Source organism: Gopherus evgoodei, chromosome 13 (genome assembly GCF_007399415.2).
Source record: "Gopherus evgoodei ecotype Sinaloan lineage chromosome 13, rGopEvg1_v1.p, whole genome shotgun sequence".
In the NCBI taxonomy this organism is placed as follows: Eukaryota; Metazoa; Chordata; order Testudines; family Testudinidae; genus Gopherus; species Gopherus evgoodei.
The window spans coordinates 2,618,025-2,643,330 of NC_044334.1; the positions used below are offsets into that span (position 1 = coordinate 2,618,025).

A 25,306-nucleotide genomic window follows, 5' to 3' on the forward strand; every position below is an offset into this window, starting at 1 on the left:
TTTCATTTCCAAGTTGGTTTCTCCAAGGCCTCTCCAATGTGCAATAACAGGGGCAAATGCTGATAGTGTGACTAGGACTCAGATTGTCTATTGCATTTGTGAAAACCCAGTTCCAGCGACGAGAAGCACTGGGACTAGCCAGGATCCTTGCTGCTGTTCCAGTCAAGTTCAGACAGATGCTGAAGTGCTCAGGTCACTACACCCTCATTAACAAAAGGGAAGGATAAAGCCAAGAAGAATGGAGAGCTGCTTTCCCCCAGCCAGAGAGGGTAATCTAATCCCCCTGTCTGCATTGCGCCCTGTGAAACATGCACGAGTCTTGCACAGAGTATCCAGATCTCAGTGCACAAAAGCAGCATGCTCTCAGGAGCTCTTCTCCCCATGATTAATCCTCGGCTGAGAACTACAGGGGAAAATCAGCAAGTCTCAGGCTTCTGAGATGAATACTCTGGCTGAATCAATGGCTGGCTAACAGGAAGCTAGCAGATAAATCTTAGTTCCTTCGCTATTGTGTCCATGGTTTATAAAAATCAGCCCTACCCCAGTGAAGCCATCACCACCCCATATGCAGCCTTGGCAAGTTTTGTTTATGAATACAGGGCTCTGACGGCGCATTGCCCGAACAATACACAGGCTGGCTCTGCAGATCCATGGGCCTATCACTTCACTCGCAGTTTTGCCAGCTTTTGTGACTTTATAGTCAGTCTCTCTGTATTTGGTGTTTTCTTAAAGCCCCAGCTCCTACAGTCAAGTCCTTATCTGAGAATCTCAGCTTTCATCTGTGTAATAAAAGCAAGCTCCCAGCCCAGAGAGAAGTTTGAACACATTCGCAAGTACAGCTGAAAGGCTCAAAAGCCAGGAGAGAAATAACAAGAACCCCAAATAGACTCTTTTTTCAAACTTGTGAATGAATGTTTGCAGCTGGGAATGCTGCATGAGAGTGGATCTGACTGCAGGTCGCTCCCTCCCCAGCAACACACTGGGCAATCCACGCACCTTATTCTCATCTGGTATTTCATATGCTGATGTGTATTTCTTCATCACTGGCTGAGCCAACACCTGGAATCGGCGGCGGAACTGAGTCAGCACCATGCGATCCACGTAACCTGGGAGAGACGGAGAGGAGTCGGGTACAGATTTCAGAGAGGGGTGCTGCACATTAGCTAATCAGTGAATCAGAATGGGGGCAATTCCATCAATCTTTACAGAAAACAAAAAACTGGGAGCAAATTCTCCTCCTCCTGGGCTGACAGGCTACGCTGGGGCGGCTGGTGGAGAACACCACAATAACTTTCTGTTTTACAAAAAGCCTTCCAAAAAGCAGAGGTGCGGGGGATGGGGGGGAGCGCAGGGGAGAACATGCTAGTGCAAGGGATTGAAATGGTAGGAGAGAAAGCAAGGACTGAGGATGCTCGCCATGAAGCAAGGCTGGGCAACAAGAAGGAACACGGGATTGCAAGCATGTTGTGTTACCTCATCACCACAACCTCTCAATGGAGTGGTGACAGCGAGGATTGCTCACCTTCTATCTACAGCTGGATAGGCCTTATTGTCCATTTAAATAGGTAGTGACAACCTTACTGCCAGCTACTAAAGAGACCTGTTGGCCCCTTTTGCTGAGGCATCTCTGCACCTCACAATCTATCTGTGAGGTGGAAAAGTATGATGCTTATCCCTTTTTTACAGGGAAATTGAGGCACAGAGAATATAAGTGGTTTCCCCAAAGTCACAGAGAAAGCCTTTGACAGAGCAGGGGAATAGCCCTGGTCTCTAGAGTGCCAGGTCATCCTTCCTCCTTAGTGCACACAAGCCGTAGCCCTGGAAAGGCAGGCTGGTCTTGTGGTTAATGTTCTGCCCCAGGACTCGAGAGAGCTGCGTTTGAGTCTGAGCTCTGCCACAAATGATCTGCCCTCAGACAAGTCACTGAAACTCTCTGTGCCTCTGTCCCGTCACGCATTAGGTGGGGACTGATCAGAGCTTCTCTCTCCCCCGTTTTGTCAGTCTCATCTGTTTGACTGGACCAGGGACTATTTCTTTCTAGGTGTGTCTACAACATCTAGCACCACAGGGCCCTGGTGTGATGTGGGACCGCTAGGTATTATCATAATACAAATCATCTTCACCCAGCCAAATCTACACTCCATGGCTGGGCTAACATGACAAGGTGCCAATTTAAAATATATGCAAAAGCTTTTCACTGCGCCGTATTGGCCAAGAGAGAGAGTTTAACGGAGTCCCAGCTCCTGACCTGAAAAGGACTGTCACCCAGCAGGCCAGCCTGCCATCTCGGCTGTGAATATGTCCCCGTGGCAGCTCCCAGCTCATTCCGCTTGATGTCAAAGAGAGCAAAGCAGTACTCAGTAAGGCACCAAAGTAAGAATAATTTCTCTTTGTTCCTGATAGTACCAAATGCTCACACTCGCCCTCACAAGTGCTTTCGAATCCAGTTATATTTATTATTAACAAGCAGGAGACAGGCAAACACACAGCTTGCAGAGTCAGGATTTATTCGGCATCAGAAACTCTCCACCTAGCCCAATAATTCTAACAAACGAGCACCCGGAGCAGTGAATAATATCCTTCAAATAGTCTCTGGGTTCTGCTGTTCACACCTCTGTCGCTAAAGACACTGCAGTGGTTTGTAAGTCAATAACACTGCCTGGCTCGTGGGGAGAGATGATTGTAAGGATGATTATCCCTGGACACCTCATGTCTAGACCACTGGGAGATTCCACAGCTGTGCCCAGCTCTCAAGGCCATGGACAAACAACATCTAATGCAGCACGTGGCCCCCCACCTTGTGGGCACAGCAAGGCACCAAGAACATAGATGCTCTGTGCTCTGTACTCCCCACTGCCAGACATTTCATTGTCAGGGGAAGCTCTACAATGCACAAAATGGGCCCCCACTGTCCCTGCCCATTTAGCCCCCACCACAGCAACTGCTCTTGGAGGGGGCACTTTGGCTGCTTAACGCTAGCATGAGTCAGAAGAAGCAGGGGACTCACTCAGCAACAGTTACTCGCCCCTGGAATCCAGCCCCACCGGCCCCAGCCCAGGCACATTCTAGGTGAGATGAAAGATGCATGCAGATAAATAGAACAGTTACCAGAACTGAGTGGAAGTTGGTCTCAGCACCATGCAGCCTCAGAACTGGGACAATCTACACAGATCCCGGCTCTTTAGCGGCTTCCCTTGGCAAACTGCCTTGTGTTGTGTGGGAAATGTTTGCAAGCCTTCGGGGTTGCAGTTCTTGCAGGCACTGGCTGGGGAGCTCCATTACTGCAGAGCCCAGGGAGTGCTGGTTTTGATGTGTGGATGGAAGTGGCAGTTTGTATGCCTTGGTTCTGACTGTTCAAATGACAGGAGATCCTGACGCTAGGGAATGTCCAGGATATCCGATTTTTAATGTAAAGGCTCGATAAGGAAAGCTCTGCCCAGCAGGAGAATCTGAACAAGCAGGGCCTGGCTTGATTTACTTTTCCCTCTGAAACATTTGTGTTGCCAATTGCTCAGCTGGGAGCATGTCATGCTCATTCATCTCAGTGGGGAAATAAGGGAAAGGCAGACATTAGGACTGACGAGGTTATGCACAATTCAGTGGGCACAGCTCCATGACTGTAAACTGGCAGAGGGGACTGCATCTCCTGAGTAGGCAGAATAGGGGGACCAGACGTTAAGGGGAAAATATCAGGACTGCTGCAGAGGGGGCGTTTTAGTTGTTTTTTTTACACTCACCCGTCTGGGAGTTCGGCGGCAATTCGATGGAGAGCCTTCAGTTGCAGACGGTTTTTGGCGGTATTTCAGTGGCGGGTAATAAACTTTGCCACCAAAGACAGAAGCACCAGCCACCGAAATACCACCAAAGACCGTCTGCGACTGAAGGACTCTCCGCCGAATTGCCGCTGAAGACCAGGAAACAAAATATCTGGACAAATGGCGTTCTGACCTTACTCTGGTCGGGATGCGGGACAAACTCCTCAAAATCAGGACAGTCCCAATTTTATCGGGACGTCTGGTCACCCTAAGGCAGAACTACAGTTGGGGGGGTGGAGAGGTCCTGAAGAACCTCAGCCTAGGGTGAAGGAGCTAGAAGCCATGTAAATCAACCTCTTTCCCACGGCCAAAGCAAAAAACAAGTGGGCAATCACTGCACTGCAACAGACGAAGAAAGGACATGCTGAGATGTGACTAATCAGGAGAAGGAGTGAGGAGCAGCCCTCCCTGTATTAGTAACTGCATTCCTGAGCTGCTTTGCAGGACAGCGGCTAAGGGAGGGTGGGACGATAACATGCTAAAAAACTATAGCGCAGCGTAGGCTTGCCATACCGATCCTGTACAAGCGTAATGCATCTAATAGCTGGGCCCCAGACAACTGAACTCTCAGGGTTGGTACGTCCAAAGTCAGCTCTACTTCTCCTGTGATGCAGGGCTGGGAGGGCTTCCCTTCTGCGCCATCTGCTCCCACTCTTGGGACAAGACAATGGACAAAGTGTATCTGGGATCGTTTTACCAGATTTGTGAGAGCATCCTGTGGTATAAATAAAAGATAAATTAGATGAGTCTGAGTTGGGGACTGAAGTAACGGAAGAACAGGAATTCCCTTTCCCCTCTTGATGGGTTTCTCAGCCACATACAAGGAGTTTCTTCAAATAACTAGGAATCAGAAACTAAACTGGCCAATGGAGAAAATTGGCACCAAGTCAGTGTCACTGTTTGAGTGAACTGTCAGCTGTGTGGAGCAGGAGCTGTCAGTTACCGTGTTTGTACAATGCCCAGTGCAACAGAGACAACGAGCCAGATGAGGTGTCAGGAGGGTCTCATGAAATAAGCAGCCGGGGCTCTATGATATAAAGGCACTTTGACCCACCCCTTATGATACGTAAGGGTATCAAGACAACTCTGTTACTCACCATCTGAAGTTTGATCTGAGCGCACACAGATTTCTTCTTCACAGCTGCCAAGCTGCTGGTGAAAGTCTTCCTCACACAACCAATACGCTGCAAAGCTTGCTGGGAATTTCCCTCCAGACCTGCCACTGATCGGCAAATCAGGGGCATTTTGGATCGAGGCAGAAACAGCTTCTTCAGAGTATCTCTGTCAGAAATGAAAAGTGAAATAAACCAGCCATGGTCACAAACGGGCTGATTGATAAGATCACAGAGATGCCACAATAATGGCCCAAAGGTGAGTGGAAAACCTTTTCCTTTCAACTTACTTCAAAACTGAATAAAAACCATGATTGTGCAATGGCAAGCACACTGCTAAGAAAAGTGATTGGATACTGTAGATTCCTTACCTATGGGGAAGCTGCCACATTGTGTCATCGTTGTCTGAAATGCAGTATTTCCTGGACTGATGTGCCAAGAACCAGAGTTTCCTTCTGGATGTTTAACCAGGAATTGTATCCCAGCACATATGCTAGAGGCAAGCACTGGGACTAGGTACTGAACCTCAAATCATTTGGCACTTGTTTCTCCAGCCTTACCCAAATGATAAGAATTTCTGCAAGACTGGGTCAACCAAATGCAATTTCTGCTGGCTTTGCAGCATTTTCATGTCTGATCCCAGCTGGACTCCAGCAACAAAATACAATAGCAACAGTGCTGATGTTACATTCTGCTTTTCATGTCTGAAGCACTTGAGAAACCCAAAGAGATCAATTCTGCACCTATTATTCACACCAAATAGCGCTTGCCTGAGTAGTCCCACTGAAGATAATGGGTACTTCTCACTCTGATTAAGGGTTGCAGAATCAGGACCTAAACTAGTGAATACCTCAGGGAGCTAGGTAAGGGAGAGTATTATCAGCCCCCTTTCACGGATGAGGACACTAAAAGAGAGAAGTGAAGTGACTTGTCCACCATGATCAAAGAGGAATGAATATCACAGCTAGGATGATATCTCAGAAACTGCTGGCTGCCCCTCCAGTGCTCAGACCATGAGATCCTGCCCCTCTCTCGCCTAAATGATGTCAGGAAAGGCAACCAAACCTTCACAAACTTCTGCCAAGTTTGGCTCTGAGTTTGGGGTGAGGTTTCAGGAAGGGAGAGAGAGCACTTGGATGACCCAAACCAGCTTGCGCATTGCTGCTACTAACTGCTGTGATTTGCCCTTGGGACTTGTGTAAATGACTGCACGCCCTTCAGAATTCTGGTTTCTTAGTAAAAATTCACACTTGATCTGTTATGAAAACATGGAACGGTTATTCCTGATGTGACAAAAGAGGAACTGAAATCTGTTCTCTATAGCACAAAGCGGCCGTGGAGACAGGTGGTTTAACTGTGGCACACATTCCAGTAAGCTATCCCCGACTTCAGGAAGGATTATGCAACTAGGGCAATTATTTTCCTTAACTTCTCTGGGACTGAGCTAGGCTGCAGCTGCTCTCAAAACAGCCAGTGAGGACAACCTGCCAACCACTTTGACATATCTTTATAAATGCTACAAAAGGTATAATTTCCACTATATGATCCCCAGTTGGTTCAAAAATACCCATAAAAGTCTTAGGCTTAATAAAAGATGAGAGGAAAAACCACATGCAGCATTTCCTGCCTCCAAAATGGAATCGCTTTCCCCTCCGTTAACTTTGCTTTAGCCCCAGGGAAAAGTTCTACAAATTCCAGTCCCAGTTAAAACACTTTGTTTCATTAAGGACGGATGTTATCCCCAGAACAGTTCTCACTGGCGACGATTATTATCGCTAGTGCTGCAGTGACAGAGAACGCGCTGCGGATGTACCCTGCTTCCTAGCTCTGATTTACCTTGTCACAAGATGCCCTGCTTGAGCTATCTGCTTCTCTACTGCACACTGCCCAGGACGTCTGCTCCTGATACTTACATTTTGGATTGCTGCAGGACTTGAATGGAGTTTTGGGCTGACAGGTTCAGCTTGGCTTTATTCATCCAGCCAGTGAGGTCGTAACGAACAGGATCTTTGCCCAGTTGGTGGAAGATCTCAAACTGCAGCATCTGCTCACACTTGCGAAGGAAACCTTCCTCTGGAATGTCAATACACCAGCAAGCAGAGGTTATTCAAGGTCAATGGGGTGAAGTCGGCAAAGCTGCACAAACAGGGGGCTATTGTCCAGCTAATATGACTGGAGTTTCTATGGTATGTGTCCAGTAACACAAATCTGAGATAGCCCAGTATAGTAAGAGACCCTGCAGCATTAGGCTTGTGAAGGGTGGCACTGACATAACAGCTAATGTACATTGCACCTCCTTTGTGTGCCGACAGCTGCACCTGTCCATGAGAAGCAGGGGCAGAGACTCTGTCTGCAGGTTGTACATTCCTGTATCCCTGACCTTGGAATGGAACCTCTGTCCTGCACCCTCCCAATTCCTGTCCCAGCAGAGAAAGTAGCCAGATTAGTGAAGTGCAGTGTCATATGGATGCACATTAAATTAAAATACTCAAACAGGTACCACACTGGCCTTTCCCCTGGTGCAGTTCTGCTGACTTCTGGAAAACAACAGAGCTAGAAAGCAGCTGTGAAGCCTGAAAAAACTCAGCCACCTGTGCCATTCTCCACCACCGCATGCTGCTACCTTTCCTTAGGGCATAGCATGCCCAGGCATAGCCCCTGCTGCCAATGGGGCCCCCACCAACCCAGCAGACAGGGAGGTGGAGATGCTCACAGTCAAGGCTGGCTCCAGGCACCAGCGCAGGAAGCAGGTGCTTGTGGCACCACATCTGGGTCTTCAGTGGCAATTTGGCAGTGGGTCCCTCGGTCCCTGTCGGAGGGAAGGACCGGCCACCGAATTGCCTCTGAAAAACGAAGCAGTGCGGTAGAGCTGCCGCTGAAGTGCCACCCATTGCAGCTTTTTTTTTTCTTCTTCGCCACTTGGGGTGGCAAAAAAAATGGAGCCGGCCGTGCTCACAGTCTCACACTTGTTGCCTGGGCAGACTCCCGCTTCCTGTCTATTTATAAATGGTGCCTATAGCACATATTATATAAAAGGTCTTTTTTCTGGGTCACTCAGATTAGCAGCACTAAGGTTTCTTTAAGTTTCCTGCACACAGCAGAGAAGACAGTGTTCATGGGCCTGCTCCTCAGTTCACATGAATCAGCCCAGCTCCTCTGACTTCAGTGCCAACTTACACCAGCTGCGGCTCAGGCTCTATACGTTTAAGTTTGCTTCCCGGATTTTAAGTTATTTTAGAGCTGAATCTGAAACACTATTGGTCTTGTTCCCACCTTCAAAGGTGCTGTCAGAGGCGCATGCTGCAGCTAACCTAAGGAATCCAGCAGGCTGCTGGGCGGTAACTAAAACTATTTTCTCAGCGGTGTTGATATTTGTTACAAACTCTTCTACCACCCTTGACCTGGGTAATTTCACAGGATGAGAATGTTGGGAATTTTTCAGTCTAGTTGTCTGGGTTAGCATGGGCAGACTGTTCTACACTGTATGACTGGGTGACTACAGATGTGCTGAACACATGCTAATTCTTTCTATACTTGACCTACCCAGAAATAATGTGGGTATTGCATCTGGAAACTGGCTTTCCTTTAGATGCACCATCACTCGGACACCAACCTTAATCATTTCGTTTGACTCTAGTCTGCTTCAGCTCCCCTGGAAGCAAATGGCAAAGCATCCACTGATTGGAGTAAATGTACTTAGTTGGCACCGTACATCTGCTCACACAAAATTTCATCTCCAGTTCCACTGCTGAGGATTTATTCAATGATGCAAAGGTAAATACTGTACATGCATCAAAATCTGGAACTTCCATTAAAGTCAAGCTCATCCCATCCCAGGTCCACTAGAGAGCACCAGGAATGCCACTGCAGCCTGGCAAGCCAGCTGGTCATCAGGGATGGAGAGATTATTGGTTCCCATATATGGATGAGATGTTAGGCCAGGCAGTACGGTATTAAGAAGTTATACGTTGAGTCCAAAATGCTATCTCAGTAGCTGCACAGGCTTTTACGGTCACTTTGTTAGAGAATACGACTGGTGATCCCACAAAAATGCATGTGCACCCACAAAACCCAACCCAACATAAAGAGGTGCCTGCTTCTACTCACTAATGTGTGTGTTGTGAGTTCAGTGGGCCAATGTGCTTTTTTGTGGCTCCCCCTTTACACCCTCCTTTGTAAATATGGACCTTCTGTTAATAGTTGCTATTCATCGTATTGAGGAGATGCAAAGGCAGAAAGCTAAGGTTTGATCAAGTGCAGCTAGAGGCCCCTGAAGAGGTTATAGCACCAACTGGAGAAAGGCTAGAATGATTGTGCAGTCAGAGACTCTGAGGCCTCCATTCCTCTCCGTGCCCTTTCATGGGGCACTTTCAAGGATTCATTGTGACACTGACTGCCCAAAGACCTGGCAGAAAGCTGAGAGGATGGGGGAAGGGTATACTGCATGTAACATCCACTGAACCAACGAGCCTCCCCCAGCTCAGCGACGGGCTTTCCCCAGATAAAATGCTGGGAGTCACATTTGCTTGCAGTAGCCAATAGAGACAGACCCAGGCTGAGCCCGGCCCTTTGCTGCCAACGAACAATCACCAGCCCTGGTCCCCAAGCAGAGTGCAGCCCACTGAGACATTTGATTTGCCAGATGATTTCTGAACCTTTCCAAGCCCAAGGGAGGTGCCAACGGAGGGGCAGTGCCCATCGCCTCTGCAGACTTTACCAGCAGAGCCCCCTTGTTCCTTACCCTCACTCTCTGTGCCCTTCTTGGCAAAGTATGAGCACAGGCGGTTGAGCACCGCGTTGTCGCTGGAGCCCGGAATCAGAACCTCTTCATCCAGAATCCAGAGCAAGCCCTTGGGCTCTTCCGCCTGGCCCCCAGGCGGCACCTGCAGCTGGTAAAATGATACAACACATCAGAACATCTCCCACGTGCAGTGGAGGCAAGTGGAGACGCGAGTTCATCTGGTCCTGTTAAATGAGGCATTACATTACCCTCTAGTGATGGCTCTTCGGTCACGTATGTAAAATGAGTTTGGATTATGTACCCGTATCCCCAAAAACTCAGCAGGCACTAAGGAGCCCCTCTGCTCAGCCTGTTTGCTGTCTCAGGCCAATAACTGACTGGACCATAGAGACTGAAGTCCTGTGAAGTTTGATGATGGTGTCCATCCAGGTGAAGGCTGAGGAGCATGGACCAGCTAGTATGTGTGGGGGAGCAGGCACTGCTGCCACCCATGCTTTAGGTGCTTTAGGGACAACCAGATACTTCCTTCTCTGTAGCTGTTATTTGGACTCTTCACTAGCACTAGGCCATAGCTTTAAAAAAGCAGCCACAGGGAACATACCATGAAACATTAAGAACCTAACTGCAGCCTTTGCGCCAACCCGCCCGCCCGCCCAACTCACTATTCCATTCCTGTCACCCCAATGTCAGCGCACCTCATGTTAGCACATTGCCTCAGGAAATCCTTTGTCCACTGCGAAAGGGAGACTAATCCTCGTGAAATGCAAGATCCATAACCAGCAGCATTTCCAGCACTTATTCCCTTCCCCGCCAGCGTGGAGATGGACAGAGAGCAACCAGCTGTTGCTACTGCTTCCTGGCCATGTTACCTGTGAGGAGTTCTGATCGATGACAGACACCGTGGCCATTGGAGAGAGCTCTGGCAGATCAAAAGGCACCTCAACATTTTCCTGGAAAACATTAGTGAGAAGTTTGCTTCACTGAGAAGCTGACATTTGAAATCCAAGAGGAAATAAACTTGCAAGAAGAAAAACAGTGTCTGCTCCTTCTCCCCCCTTGCTGAGTGACAGCCTGAAGTTGGCTGATCAAAGCTCCTGTATCAGAAATCTTTGAACTGACTGCACTGGCAAAGCCTCACCTGACATGACTGGGTAATTCTGTCATGAGGGGGGTGCTCACAAGGTTTCTGCAGTGGTTTGGGTGAATGGCAGAGAAGTTGCATAAATAATGGAAGTGATAATAAAGGAGGACTTAACAAGGAAGCATCTTGAGAACAATCAATTATTTAATTTGCAGCTTGCAGGCTTTTTATTGTTTTTATTCAGTTTTCCTCTCAAGCTGAGAATTCTAAGTCAACAACCCCATGTTACCAGGCGCCTGTTTCTACAGCTGTTAACTTTCTCAGCCTCACTGCCCCACATAGACACGAGCCAGCCATTCATTACTGACAGCATCTTCCTTGTGCTACATCATCGGATTGTGCCGCTCCCCAAAGGGGATTTCAGCACTTCTGAAAAACATCATTTTACACACATGCTTTGGCTTTGTGCAGCTAATGTAACCATTTCATGCTCAGGGCAGCCATGAGTTAAGTGGCTCCTGGCCCCAGCAGCAGATGAATCAGGTGTTTTCAGCAGAATTCACAGTTTTAATGTTTTTCCATGCGAACTGAGTGAGGCAGCTGACTGCGATTTCAGATACGGGACCTGCTCCCACACATTGAGATGGAACCAGTTCAAAGGCGGGGTCCCAGATTTAAATGGAGACTAAAAACACAGGCTGATATCAAGACAAATTGTGCCTGAGCATTGTGAGTGAGGTAAGTAAGATCAATATTAAAATGCAGATTAATTTTTGACTTGCTGCAATTGTTTGTGGATTTTATATCAACTTGTTTCCTGGATAATGGAACATTTTCTTTTCTTTTCTCTACCTGGCACACAGGGGTACAAAGAGAAGTGCTCAGCTCTGTCACTAGCAGGGCCTCCTCAAGCCACCTCCAACGTGACAAAGCCACTCAAAGGAAAGTCCAAGCCAGTGATGAAACCTAACAGGATTTCTGTTAGGACCACAAGGAGCTGATGGGGAAGGAGAACCACACAAACAAGGGGGGAAGGGGACATTGCTTAAGACTTCAATCTCCATTCAGATTTTGTGATGCTTTTAGCAGTATTTCTCTCATTCAAAGCCAGTGTTTAAAAAGCCGTGGGCACTCTAGCTGATATGCATCAAGTGGAACAGCAATCAAGATTCTAGAGGGGGTCAGAGCAGGGGCCTCACCTCCCTGTACCTCTCCAGCTCGGACATGAATGTTCTCTTGTAGAACAGTGCCTGCAGCTGCTCATGCACATAGTTGTGACAAAGTTCTTCAAAAGTAGCTGCTCGCTCCTTCTTCTGGTGTCGAGGGTTGTGGAAACCAGGGGTGTCCACCACCATGATGGAAGCCATGGAGAGGTGACTGGATGAAAAAGACCTGAGAAAACACAGTAAAAATAGTGTGGAAGCTTTAGACAAGAACATACCTGAGTCCTATTTGGTTAATTGAAATTATTTCCTTCCCCAAATGTAAATATTCTTTCCTCCTGTAACTATCATTCCAGGAGGCACTTTTAATCATTACAGTCCTACGACCCTAAGAAATAACAACACCACATTTAATATCTCAACAATGCCTAGTTGGTTGGCATATGTTTGTGTCTTTAAAACAGTGCTAATAACCACATAGCTACTGATATTTTCCAGTCCTTTAGAATTTGAACTTTATCCAAGTCCTCCTTGTTTTATTTATTACTGGTGACTGCTTCCAGCCTAGAACAGAAGATCTGGCATAGCTTGTTCCTGACCTGGACTAATAAACTTTTCAAGGATGACGGGTTGAGACGCCTTTTCTTAGGCACCATACCTGAAATATGGAGTCCTCAGACCTAAGTCGTCTTAACTTTGGGTGGCAGAACTAGTCCTAAAGATGGTTAATTGATCCACATTGACTATGTTAATGGCAGTTTTAAGTTCCAAAGTATTGACTGTAGGAAAATAAAGGGTATGATATTGCTACTGTGGAAGAATGCTGGGGAAATGATTGAGGAAATGTATAACCGCAAACGCAGAGCGCAGCAAGTATGTTCTGAGGGAGAGTCATACTGTAGGTCGCTGGGAAAGAAACCATCTTTCCAACAACTTCTTCTAAGTTTTGTTTCCATCCATGTGAAATACTTCACATAAAAATAACTGAGGGAACATGACCTGGAGAAAGCTCTGTGGTTTTTTCAAATATCTATTTCTGAAAAGGTTGAGTTACTCTGCTCTCCTTCAGATGAATTGTTTTATGTCGTTTCCCATCTCCTCCTCCCGTGGCATGATACAACATGATTTGTATAGCTGCACATTCTGCACAGGGGTGAGATGTAAAATCATGTACTTCAGTCAGATGGCAAATGCTAACTGAAGAAAATTGCTGAAAATAATTGAAGGAAAGAATGCTCGGCATTAGCATCCCGAAGTTTCCCTGAAAAATACAAGTTTGCAGGAAGAAACAAAAGTATTTTTAGAATTCACTTAAAGAATTTCCTATCAGCACCTTACTCTAGCACCACTGACATGTCCTGTGATTCTGAAGTTGTAGTACAAGTTGAAAGTGATTTAAATTCATGGTACCTCATCAACTCAGTGAGAGTCAGTAACATTTTTTTGACTGCATTGAAACATACGTTTTGCTCTGTGACATCATGTATCATTGTTGCAATGGCTTAAAAGGCTTTGATGGGCTGGCTTGAAAAATAAAAACAGGTGAAACAAAGCTGGTGTTAAAGGGAACGGAGGAATACAAGACACATTCTCTGAGCTAATGCTTCATTATTCAGGATTATAGACAGCCAGCAGCAGTTTGCTCTTCCATGAGATCTCAGAGAATCATCTTTGGACAGGCTGAAATAAATCAGAATCAACAATCTGGAGTATTTCCAGTCACAGGATTGAATTTAGATTCTGGATTTGACAACTCGAGCTGTAAATCAGAATGAAAAACAAAGAGACTTCCATGGCCTGACTCTTCTCCCTATTGTCTTGACGTGAGTTGGCCTTGATTTACACCAGGATAAGAAAGACAGGAACCAGTTCCCAGGATTCCTTCTTTTATAGCAGCTGCAGCATCGCTGCTGAGAAGCAAGTGGGAGATGTTGGGATGGTGCAGTTGGTGTTTCCAGGCCAGAAGGCAGCATTATAACTGTTAGAAGCACCAGAAAGAGGCTGATTTAAATGTCCAGTAATCATCAGCCGCTTTTGGAGTTTGGATACAAACTCTATAATTCTTAACGCTTCCTCAGCTCTCGTCCACTCAAGCCCCTTCTCTACCTATGCTACATTGATGACATCTTCATCATCTGGACCTATGGGAAGGAGACTCTGGAAAAATTCCACCACGATTTCAACAGCTTCCACCCCACCATCAACCTCAGCCTGGACCAATCTACACGGGAGGTCCACTTCCTAGACCCCACAATGCAAATAAGTGACGGTCACATTAACACCACCCTATACCGAAAACCTACCGACCGCTATGCTTACCTTCCAATGCCTCCAGCTTCCATCCCGGACACATCACACGATCCATTGTCTACAGCCAAGCACTGAGGTACAACTGCATCTGCTCTAACCCCTCAGACAGAGACCAACACCTACAAAATCTCCACCAAGCATTCTCAAAACTACAATACCCGCACGAGGAAATAAGGAAACAGATTAACAGAGCCAGACATGTACCCAGAAGCCTCCTACTGCAAGACAAACCCAAGAAAGAAACCAACAGGACTCCACTGGCCATCACATACAGCCCCCAGCTAAAACCCCTCCAACGCATCATCAAGGATCTACAACCCATCCTGGACAATGATCCCACACTTTCACAGGCCTTGGGTGGCAGGCCAGTCCTTGCCCACAGACAACCTGCCAACCTGAAACATATTCTCACCAATAACTGCACACCACACCATAATAACTCTAGCTCAGGAACCAATCCATGCAACAAACCTCGATGCCAACTCTGCCCACATATCTACACCAGCGACACCATCACAGGACCTAACCAGATCAGCCACACCATCACTGGTTCATTCACCTGCACCTCCACCAATGTAATATACGCCATCATATGCCAGCAATGCCCCTCTGCTATGTACATCGGCCAAACTGGACAGTCTCTACGGAAAAGGATAAATGGACACAAATCAGACATTAGGAATGGCAATATACAAAAACCTGTAGGAAAGCACTTCAACCTCCCTGGCCACACTATAGCAGACCTTAAGGTGGCCATCCTGCAGCAAAAAAACTTCAGGACCAGACTTCAAAGAGAAACTGCTGAGCTTCAGTTCATCTGCAAATTTGACACCATCAGCTCAGGACTGAACAAAGACTGTGAATGGCTTGCCAACTACAGAACCAGTTTCTCCTCTCTTGGTTTTCACACCTCAACTGCTAGAACAGGGCCTCATCCTCCCTGATTGAACTGACCTCGTTATCTCTAGCTTGCTTGCTAGCATATATATACCTGCCCCTGGAAATTTCCACTACATGCATCTGAGGAAGTGGGTATTCACCCACGAAAGCTCATGCTCCAAAACGTCTGTTAGTCTATAAGGTGCCACAGGATTCTTTGCTGCTTTTATAATTCTTAAGAGCTAGCTCACAGCTCATAGTCAAGCTTTTCATTGGAGAATGAATCCTACCAAGCAATCTGTATGGCTCAATCTTTGATTCCACAACCAGTTTATTACTCTGTACATACTGGTAACCTTGATTCCAATCCTGCAAAGTCACAACAATTATTAACAAGTAAACAAGCCAGTTCTCAACATTGCAGTGCTCCAGTGCCTGTGCGGCTTACAGGGAAATAAGGTGAGTGGAATTAATGAGGGGAACACGCCCATCTGACTGTGGAGAATACTTCACCTCAGCAGAAAATGTGCTAATTGGATATTCCAGTCTCCGAGATGCACACTGGATATAAGAAACAGAACTGAATGTGTTTTTGTCATAGAAAAAACAAATCTGATTACCATCCTCTGGCTACCAAAATCCACATAAACATGACCATCAAAGAGAAGATTTCACATCCTGCGGATTAGGAAGGTTTGGAAGGCTTTGAACTAAAGGTAGGTATGAGTATGAGTAAACTGGTAAAATCTTAACTTTAATCTCATGTCATTTGTAAAATACTCAGTTCCGTAAGCCGTGGTTTGTGATATTGACAACTTGCACTTTCAGTTTTAATAAAATGAAATATTTTAAAATAGAAAGGATGCAATGGAGCTGAAAAAGGGCAAATAATCTACAAAGTGGGACTCATAAGGGGGCATCTGGAAGCAACTCAAGAGCCTGAAGGCAAAGCTGGTTTCTGGTAGTACTAAGAAAAGGAGTTCTTTCCACCTAGGCTCATAAAGAATGCTTTGGAAAAGCAAGAAAAATCATGAAACTTCTCAGACTGACTCTGTGAAACTAGTAAGCGCAAGTAAGTTGACAAGAGAAGAGAGATAGCACAGAAGTAGCTAACAAAGCAGAGTCCTGGGCCGTGATAGGGGCTCCCACCAACCACCACAATGCAGAATACAAATAAGAAGTGAGTGCTAGGCTGATCAGCACAACTGGGAGCCTGGGGAGCAGAGGAAAGAACTCAAAAGACCCAAAGAGTCCAAATAAGAATCAGAGAAACCTCTGAATGTTTGGGGCGCTTGCCTAACCTAGCAAAACATCCCTTCTACTCACTGTCTGACCACAGCCCATGGCACTGCAGCTTGCTATCTGCTAAGGGCCACATAAGCTCTGTGTTGGATTTTTCAAGTGCTCTGTATCCACAGTTGAGACCAGACCTGTCAAAGCACTCGGCTCCAGGCATCTCCCAGTGTGACACTTATGGTCAGACTTTCCAACACAGTGAGCTCTTGGAAAAATCTGACTCCAATTCTGGGGGCTGAGTCCTTCTGAAAATTCTGGACCAAGGAGAAAGAATTCCAACGACTTTTAGTAGGACTTATGCTCCTAGGAGGAGCTGGGCAGATCCCTTTGCATGAGGGAGTGCGCCCGCTGTTAGTTACTAGGGCTCACAACGCAGGGGTGATTTTAGACGCCCAGCTGATGTTGGATGATCACAGCCCAGCAATAATTCAGACACTTTACCGTGTGCATCTGGTCTGGAGGTTGGCACCTATCCTGTTGGAGGAGAGCCTGACCAAAGCGGTGCTCAGCACAAGCCCTTCAGCTGGATCCCTCATGCTACAAAGAGAATGGGCTGCCAGCCCTGCCTTCTCAGTCGGGGCCCCAGGAGGCTGGGATTTGTCTCCCCTTGTCCCAGAGCCTTGGTGATCTGCCAAGCAGGCCAGAGGGGCCATCTGAGGACGGTTGAGAGTCAGGCCCTGGACTGATGGGAGGCGGTGGAAAGGAGCTATTTATAGCTGGCTGGCTGAGTGGTGCTGATTCCAGCCTGAATGTTTGTCCTGTAATGTGGCTGGGGTATGGGGCTGTAATGCTAGTTAAGTGCCGTGATGTCGAGGTACCAGCTTTTATCATTTAAATCCAGACAAATAGATACAAAAACAACGAAGTCGCATGGCTATTTTTGAAAATCCGACCCAAGATACAGAGCATCCTGCACACAAAGGAACCAAAAACATCCGTGAGCAAGTAGCTGCTGCATTATGCTCCAGGAGCCTTTCTGCCTGCTTCTTCATCGCCAGGCGGTCAAACACATCCCGGCTGGCGATGAGCAGAACAATCTATCGAGCATGCTCTAGGATCCTTTGACAAGTTCATTCTTTGACTTTCTGATGATTCTCTTCTGTTACAGAAATATTCTTCAGATAACCTTTCTGCAGCAGCCAGGGGCTACACACCACGTGCATCTCTACAGAATGCATTCGGTGAAGATTTCTCTTTATTAATGTCAGGGATGGGGAACATAAGGGACAAACATAAAGGACATGAATCTTTCTATGTATTTATACATTGTTTATCACAGCCTTCCGCTCTCTACTAGCCCAGGAGAGACTTATTTGTTTGTTCTCTTAATTGCCTGGCTTAGGAACACTCAGTACCTGTTGATTAGAGAGACAACAGCAGCAAACAGTTCTTCATAGAGACCTGCAGCCATCCCCTCCACACATTCCACTCCCGTCATCTTGGGCCCTAGAGGATACAAAGAGAAAAGAGGACAGCAGAGCAAGACACTGAATGATTTATTTTCAATCCTTTTTGATCTTCCATAGACAGACTTGATAATAACTCCATCACCTGCTCCCGATAGAGTATAATTTGCACCAATCCTAATTCCTATGTCCAAGGCACTATATAAATCCATTTACATGAGGAATAAATATTTACATGAGCTTCCCTGAACTGCTCCAATGTCTCTTACCTGATTTGTATTTTGTAATAAAGGCTTTACAATATAGAGACTGATCTCACAAACTCTTACTCACACAAGTATATCCTACCAGAGTGCACTCCAGTCAGTTAGGACTACTCATATGAGTATGGGCTGGTTCTTAATCTCCATGAAATCAGAGAGTCACACACACACACACACACACACTCACTCTCTCTCTCTCTCTCCTCTCTCGCTCTCTCTACCCGCATGATGAAAAGAGGCTACCTTTACATACTGACTTTTTTTTTTGATAGCTCTTAAAATATTTTACACTCTTCCTTTAACCCTGGAACCTGAGCTGGTTGCTAGGAAACAAATAGCCTCCTAGCACCTTTCTCAAATCTGACAGTCCTTTCCATGGCAGATGTCAGAGTCTGAGAACCGTGAACACTGGCTGCAAACACACAAAGGGGAAAAACAACTTTCAAAAGGAAAATATCACCAAAAGAAGGGAGAAAAATAAAACAGACACACTGAAATCAGAGGGATGCTGGCTGTGAATTACACTCACTGCCCAGATGTCAGCAGGGAGCAAAACATTCTTGGCTTCTCAGCCAAATGATTTCCACTTGCTACTTAAAAATACTTGACATTTACAATTCAAATAACTATTTGTTAGGACTGATGCTCCCCTCCTCTGCTGCTGCTTTTCAGCCTGCTTGCAGGAAATAGTTGGCAAGTGCATGTTCAATAGTTCTCCTGTTGGTTTCAGCACAATGCAAAATTGTTACAAAAATACACACACGTGAGTAACAAAAGAAATGACAGAGGTGTGGCAGCTTGCTGGTCTTGGGAAAGGCATCAGCCTGTTTTGGAGTGTCACTGCCTCTTCTGAGGGCTCATTTGCCTGTTCTGTTCAGGTAGTGCTGTTTCTTCTTGTGGCATACAAAGAAAAGTGCGAATGACATGCAGATGGCAAGGGCATAGCCTAGTCCTAGGGATTTGAATGACTTTGGAGATGTTCAACACATCTGATAATGCAGATGGTGAAACAAATATCATCTAGCTCACCCTAATTTACAGGAGGAGAGAAGAAGTTGTGTGTGCCCATGATAGCTGTGCTCCAGCAGGATCTCACTTGCAAAATGGAGCAGGGTCTCATTGAAACAGGGTCTTTCTGACAAATGTGTCTTCGCTTTGCAAAGACAGATTTTTAGACCATGTTACTTGACCTTCCTTGTAGTAGGATTGTAGGATTAATTATCTTAAGATGCTCTGAAGAAGTCACATGTATGATCAGTATTATAAATTGAGGACAATTACATTAATTATCTTTAAAAAAATCTTTAACATAACTATGTTTAAAGGATCACAGCACTGGTGAGAGATGGGTGATGTATATCTTTCAAGAACACGCCACAAATACTCTAACTATTCCTTGGTCAAGTCAAGAACAATACACATCAATGATACTTATAGGAAAGGATGGAAAAGTCTGATACCAGCATTTCGTTCCTCATCTTTGCTCAGCCGACTCGTTCCAGATGTGACCTGTTCTATTATCTGTTTCAGATGGTGCTTGAAGACTGCTGTTGTGAGCTCCTCAAAATCACAGCCCAGTACATCTGCAGCATTGTTAGCCCACTCAAATTTCATGAACTGTTTCCTGCCAACTGACAAGAGAGGAGAAAAGAAAATAGAATCACACAAAACAAGCCAGAAGATCACAAACAGCTACATCTGACCACCTTCCATTCCCAACCCACGTCTACTCATAGGTACAGAAAGCAAACCCATGGTTTACCATGGAAAGGGTGGAGTGGGGTGGAAGATCATCCTCCTGGCGAGACCTATTTACTCTTTCCCCACCAAGCAAAGAAGGATTTCACTCTTCCCTGAATACATAAATTGTTCCTCACATGCAACTTTCAAACCCCGCCCCCACGGCCTTCACTGACCTCAGAATAAGATGGACACGGTCACATGCTAAGGGAAGGTTCTGAAAAGAATTCATCCAGATGAAAACAGGCAAAAAAAATCAAAACAAATCCCAACCTTCTGACCTGAATGTTTTCTGAGCATGGAATGAGAGCCTGCTTACCTCACATTCATGTTTTGAGGTACATTATAGTGATAAATGCTCAGGTAAAGGCTATAAATAAACGTTCTTGTTTTCACCTTGAAATTGTGGTTGCCATTAATAATTTTACCTTTTGCGTAATTGCCATTATCTTGTTATTCCCTGTACGTGGTGGAGAGAACACTACAAATACCACAGAAACATTAATTACTCACAAATAACAATGGTAAAGATTTTAGCGGTGACCAAGGCCTGGTCCACACTACGCTGTTAAACCGATTTTAACAGCGTTAAATCGATTTAACGCTGCACCCGTCCACACTACACTGCTCTTTATATCGATTTAAAGGGCTCTTTAAATCGATTTCTGTACTCCTACAAAACGAGAGGAGTAACGCTAAAATCGATATTACTATATCGATTTAGGGTTAGTGTGGACACAAATCAACATTATTGGCCTCATTATTTTACAGTAGCTACCCACAGTGCACCGCTCCAGAAATTGACGCTAGCCTCAGACCACGGACGCACACCACCAAATTAATGTGCCTAGTGTGGACGGGCACAATCGACTTTATATCTGTTTTATAAAATCGGTTTAAGCTAATTCAAATTTATCCTGTAGTGTAGACGTATCCCAAGTAACAAAAGAAATGGGGTAGATGGTCATACGTATAACAGTGACACACTAAACAAAGATAGGGAAAAATCTGCAAATGCAAGGTCATGTGATCTGGAAATGCTTTTTTTCGATAGAAAGTACTTTAAAATAAATTGCTGTTCAGGTGTAATATGGCAGAGCTAATTAGTTACAACATGATGACACCCATTCATAAAGAATACAGAGTAGAATAAAACTGACTGCTATAATTAGGTTTAATTTCACCTCCATGGAGTGCTTTATATTTTAAAACCTGTATTTACAGTTGGAGCTGCAGCAAACATGCATATTTTAAATGCTGGAAAGAAGCACCACCTCCAGACTATGGCACTTCCTGCAGTTTTCCCTGTAGCCTCACATCTAGTGGAGACACCACTCTTTGATCTAACCTCCAGTGCTTACAGAGGGGCATGTGTGCCAGCTGCAAAGGGCGGCACCATTCAGTCTGGGGAGAATCACTGCTTGTGCGTTTGTGTTTTAAAAGAATTAAGTAGGCCTCTGCACTGGGGGCAAATGTGGGGCTTGAAAAGGCTTGGGAGAGTGGGAGGAAAGGGAACTGGAGAGAAGCCAAGTGTCCCAGAGCCTTTCTCAGGAGCCTTCCTCAGCTCAGCACAGCAGATAGGAATGCTAAAGAAAAGCAGGTATCAGAGGGCTAGTCGGGTTAGTCTGGATCTGTAAAAAGCAACAAAGAATCCTGTGGCACCTTAAAGACTAACAGAGGTATTGGAGCATGAGCTTTCGTGGGTGAATGCCCACTTTGTCGGATGCAGCTGCACCCACGAAAGCTCATGCTCCAATACGTCTGTTAGCCTACAAGGTGCCACAGGATTCTCTGTTGCTTTTTACAGACAAGCAGGCTGCATGTTATTCATATGTACGTGTCACTGCTCAAGTTACTATTCCAGCTCAGTGGCAAGGACCTGAGCTCCGGGAGCTCTGAGCTGTGCCATGGAGACTAGGCAGGAACCCGGCACTGGAATCAGCTAGAGAAGATACTATAGCAAGCCGGTGGCAACCTGTCACTATACCACACATTGTAGCTGCTTGGAATGTCACAGAGACAGCCGGTGTTCGACTCAGGTCTCCCTCCACCAGCCCAGGCCCTGTTACCTTTGAGTTACTGAAGAAGTTCCTTTCTAATATCTGTATAGAATCTATGACACACAGCTGAGCAAGTCTAACTCTGTCCGGTAGAGGACAGTTGTGCATTTACCTTATACCTTTACATTTTGGCTATGCCAAATTCCTCCCTGGGGAAAATCCAAGGAGAAACCAATAGAATTATACCAGGGAGGAACTGGGTCAGTCCTTAAAAAGATCAATTTCTTCAGCAAGGATTGAGCAGGATCCAATGGCTGGGAGAGGCAAAGAGGACCAAGCTACCATGGCATCATGATCCAATGCCAGGGTAGTGGCTGGCATCGCCTAACGTGGCCATCAGCCAGGCACATTCTATATCAGTAAAGCAATCTCTGCCAAGGATCATGGGCTCAAGCAAATCCAGTGAATAGCTCAGTCAGCTAGCTACAATGAATTGCCAGGGTCATAGTCTGCACTCAGTTGCCCTGGTGTAACTCAGAAGTCATTCCACTGATTTCAGTAGAGTTACTCTGGATTTACATCAGCATAACTAACTGGGAGAAGACTTTGAGCCAAAGCTGGTTATTAATAACAAGCTCATTTCAATGGTTTTAATTACTTCAGCTTATCCAAAGATTGTAATGAGCACTGAAGCTTATTAAAGAAAAACGGTCACATCTTACAAAAAATAAAACCCAAGTTCCAGCTTCTTGGATGGCACTGAAAGCCGAGTCCTGCTGAGGATGTGACAAACCTCTCTCAGAAGGCAAAGCAAGATGACCAGGTGAACTGGACCCAAGAAGGCCCCTAGGCATCACTTCCAATGACACGATGCTAGCGTTCCTGAGGAGAAGAGCCCTCAGCATTGATAATTAGCAAAATGTGTTTCCTGATAACTGCAGCCTTGACAGGAAGGTCTGGGAGAACTGGGCAAAAGGAGCTCTGACTCAGTGGGGTTTGTCTATTGCAACCCAGCCAGCTCCAGTTACAAGGCTGGTTTAAAACGCACACACACACACAGAGCAGGACTGCAGTTGTAAAAATAACAGGGATGGGTGTGGTTCTGAATTCTGTTTTCCAGATAATTCAAGAGAAATCTGAACAATGGAAATAGGAAACTGGCTGGAAACCAAAGACCTTCTCCTATTTAAACTATGCCAGTAAGACGCAGATCAGCAAAACTGACAAAAATCCAAGTTGGACATTTTAAGCATCTTTTTCGTCTATTTTGTAACATTTTTAATTTCAAGGGTTAATATTTCATTTTCCAGCCCCCAGACTTTTTAAAAAAATATTTCAGCAATATGGGTCTCTGCTCTGAAAAGGTCTTGGAGATACACGCAGCCACAACAACAGGAAATCTGACCCAGCCTTTGACTATTTTTGAAGTGCTGAGCACAGGTGCCCACAAACAGAGCTTTTGGCTAGCCGTTCTTCAAACTCCTCTTTGGCTTTCCTTATTACATTTTTACACTTTATTTGGCAGTGTTTATGCTCCTTTCTATTTACCTCGCTAGGATTTGACTTCCACTTTTTAAAGGAAGTATTTTTATCTCTCACTGCTTCTCTTACATGGTTGTTAAGCCATGGTGGCTAGGATTGCACTCCCATTGCAGAATAACATCAATGGATCTATGTGCCAACCGAGAAGTTAAATAGTTCTCCTTATAACCAGCCTCTCCAAGTAACCCCCATCCCCTCTCAGTAATAATCCCACACCCCCATTTAGCTGCCAAGCATCTTGTCTTGGGTTTACCCATCTTGTCTTTCTTTGATCTGTCCTTGCCCCAGAGAGCTTACAATATGAATATATTCCGAATATTGTCTATATTTAGAGCCCTATATTCATTAATTTTACCTCTGAGAGTGATAACAATAATAAATAAATAAAATAATAAATAGTATAGCATTTTTCCTTAATCATTTGAAAATTTCCATTGGCATTAATGGAAGTTTGGGTTGTGTAAGGATTGCAGGATTTGGTCCTTAGTTAATGGCGCATTGTAACTACACACTTCTAGATGTAAGTGATTTCTCCAACTGGTCGTGCTCCTATGGCTTTTTCAGACGGTTCACACTTTTCTTAATTTAAAACCACTAATTTTCAAACCTGGCAAAGCCATCGTTTACCTTCAGCACAGCTAGCTGCACACTACAGCCTCAATCCTGCAAAGACGTAGGCATGTCCTTTTTTGCACTATGAATGGTCCCATTGATTTCAAGGAATCATAGAACAGAACCACAGAATCATAGAAACGTAGGGCTGAAGAGCCTCAAGGGGTCATCTATTCCATCGCCCTGCTTAAGCATACCATATAGACAGCAACTCAACGATACATGCGTAGTTGGCTCAAACCTTCCAAAGAGATTCTGCCTTTGGGCAGAGACTAAGCAAGGAAAATGTCAAGCCCAAAGGAAATTATTTTCTGAAAGTTCAGAGTGAGTGAAGACAGGGGGGTTGAATTACAATTGTAACGATCTAGTAGTTGCTGCTAGCAAAGGCTAAAATAGCATTTTCTTGCATAGTTTAAGAGCTTCAGAAGACTGAACTAACAGATGTGTTTATGGAAGCTGATGAGCTCACAATCAATGTCTTCAAATTCAGGATTGTTTTATTCAAGCTCAGCAATGACTGCAGTCCCCACAGCCCTGGAGGGCATAATGCTGTAGTCTCCCACAGCAAATAAAACTGACATATATTTGCAATGACAATTATTTATATGCAACAACAGTAATTCCATCTTAATGATTAAAATCCATAAGGAGGCAAAATGCAGACCAGATCCTTGCATAACTGACGAAGATCTATGCGTCTGTGACAGCAAGCTGGCAGGGAAACAGCAAAGCTGCGCTGGAATGGACAGAAAAGGGAAGAGTCGGACAAAGTCCCACAGGAACTTCTCATTGCTGTAAAGGGATACTAGACTAGGCTTTTCCATAATCTGTGGCCAGAAAGTGAATGCAAAAGGAAAGGGAAGGAATTACTCAGACCAGGCAGAAGTGCTGGGTCCAAGATACAGTGTGGACAATTAGCAAAGCACAGTCAAGAGGATCTCTCCATTCTTCTCTGTGCACATTTCTTTCTCCCTTGTTTTTGACTCTGAGAAAGAGCTCCAAACATCAGGGCGTGCACTCTGAGTTTGTGGAGGGACCCCAAGATGGGGGCAGTGGCTGGACTCCATTCAAGCTGTAGAATTTTAACTCTGCCCAAGGGATCCAGAACACGGAGGCCTGGGTTCCCTTCACAGCGAACTAGGAAGGGGCACTTGCTAGGATCTGTGACGAGATCCTCTCAGTGAGACTTAAGCTACGTCAGTTAGGCGTCGCAATATCAAACGGCAACACATCTAAATACCTTTAACTATCAGGCCTACGTGCATCTGACGAAGTGGGTATTCACCCACAAAAGCTTATGCTCCAATACGTCTGTTAGTCTATAAGGTGTCACAGGACTCTTTGCC

General features: G+C 45.5%; 1 protein-coding gene across 2 annotated transcripts in view; it reads right to left on the minus strand.

The window, feature by feature from the left end:
- MYO18B (myosin XVIIIB) overlaps positions 1-25,306 on the minus strand; it is a 203,622-nt gene that overhangs the window by 121,672 nt on the left and 56,644 nt on the right. For both annotated transcript variants that reach the window (XM_030583194.1, XM_030583195.1), the window contains exons 13-21: positions 19,527-19,697; positions 17,753-17,843; positions 11,949-12,141; positions 10,538-10,618; positions 9,669-9,816; positions 6,841-7,000; positions 4,913-5,096; positions 4,329-4,530; positions 997-1,106 (exon numbers count right to left, since the gene is read on the minus strand). In XM_030583194.1, coding sequence (XP_030439054.1) covers positions 997-1,106; positions 4,329-4,530; positions 4,913-5,096; positions 6,841-7,000; positions 9,669-9,816; positions 10,538-10,618; positions 11,949-12,141; positions 17,753-17,843; positions 19,527-19,697 — 1,340 coding nt within the window. The remainder of the gene's footprint in view (positions 1-996; positions 1,107-4,328; positions 4,531-4,912; positions 5,097-6,840; positions 7,001-9,668; positions 9,817-10,537; positions 10,619-11,948; positions 12,142-17,752; positions 17,844-19,526; positions 19,698-25,306) is intronic.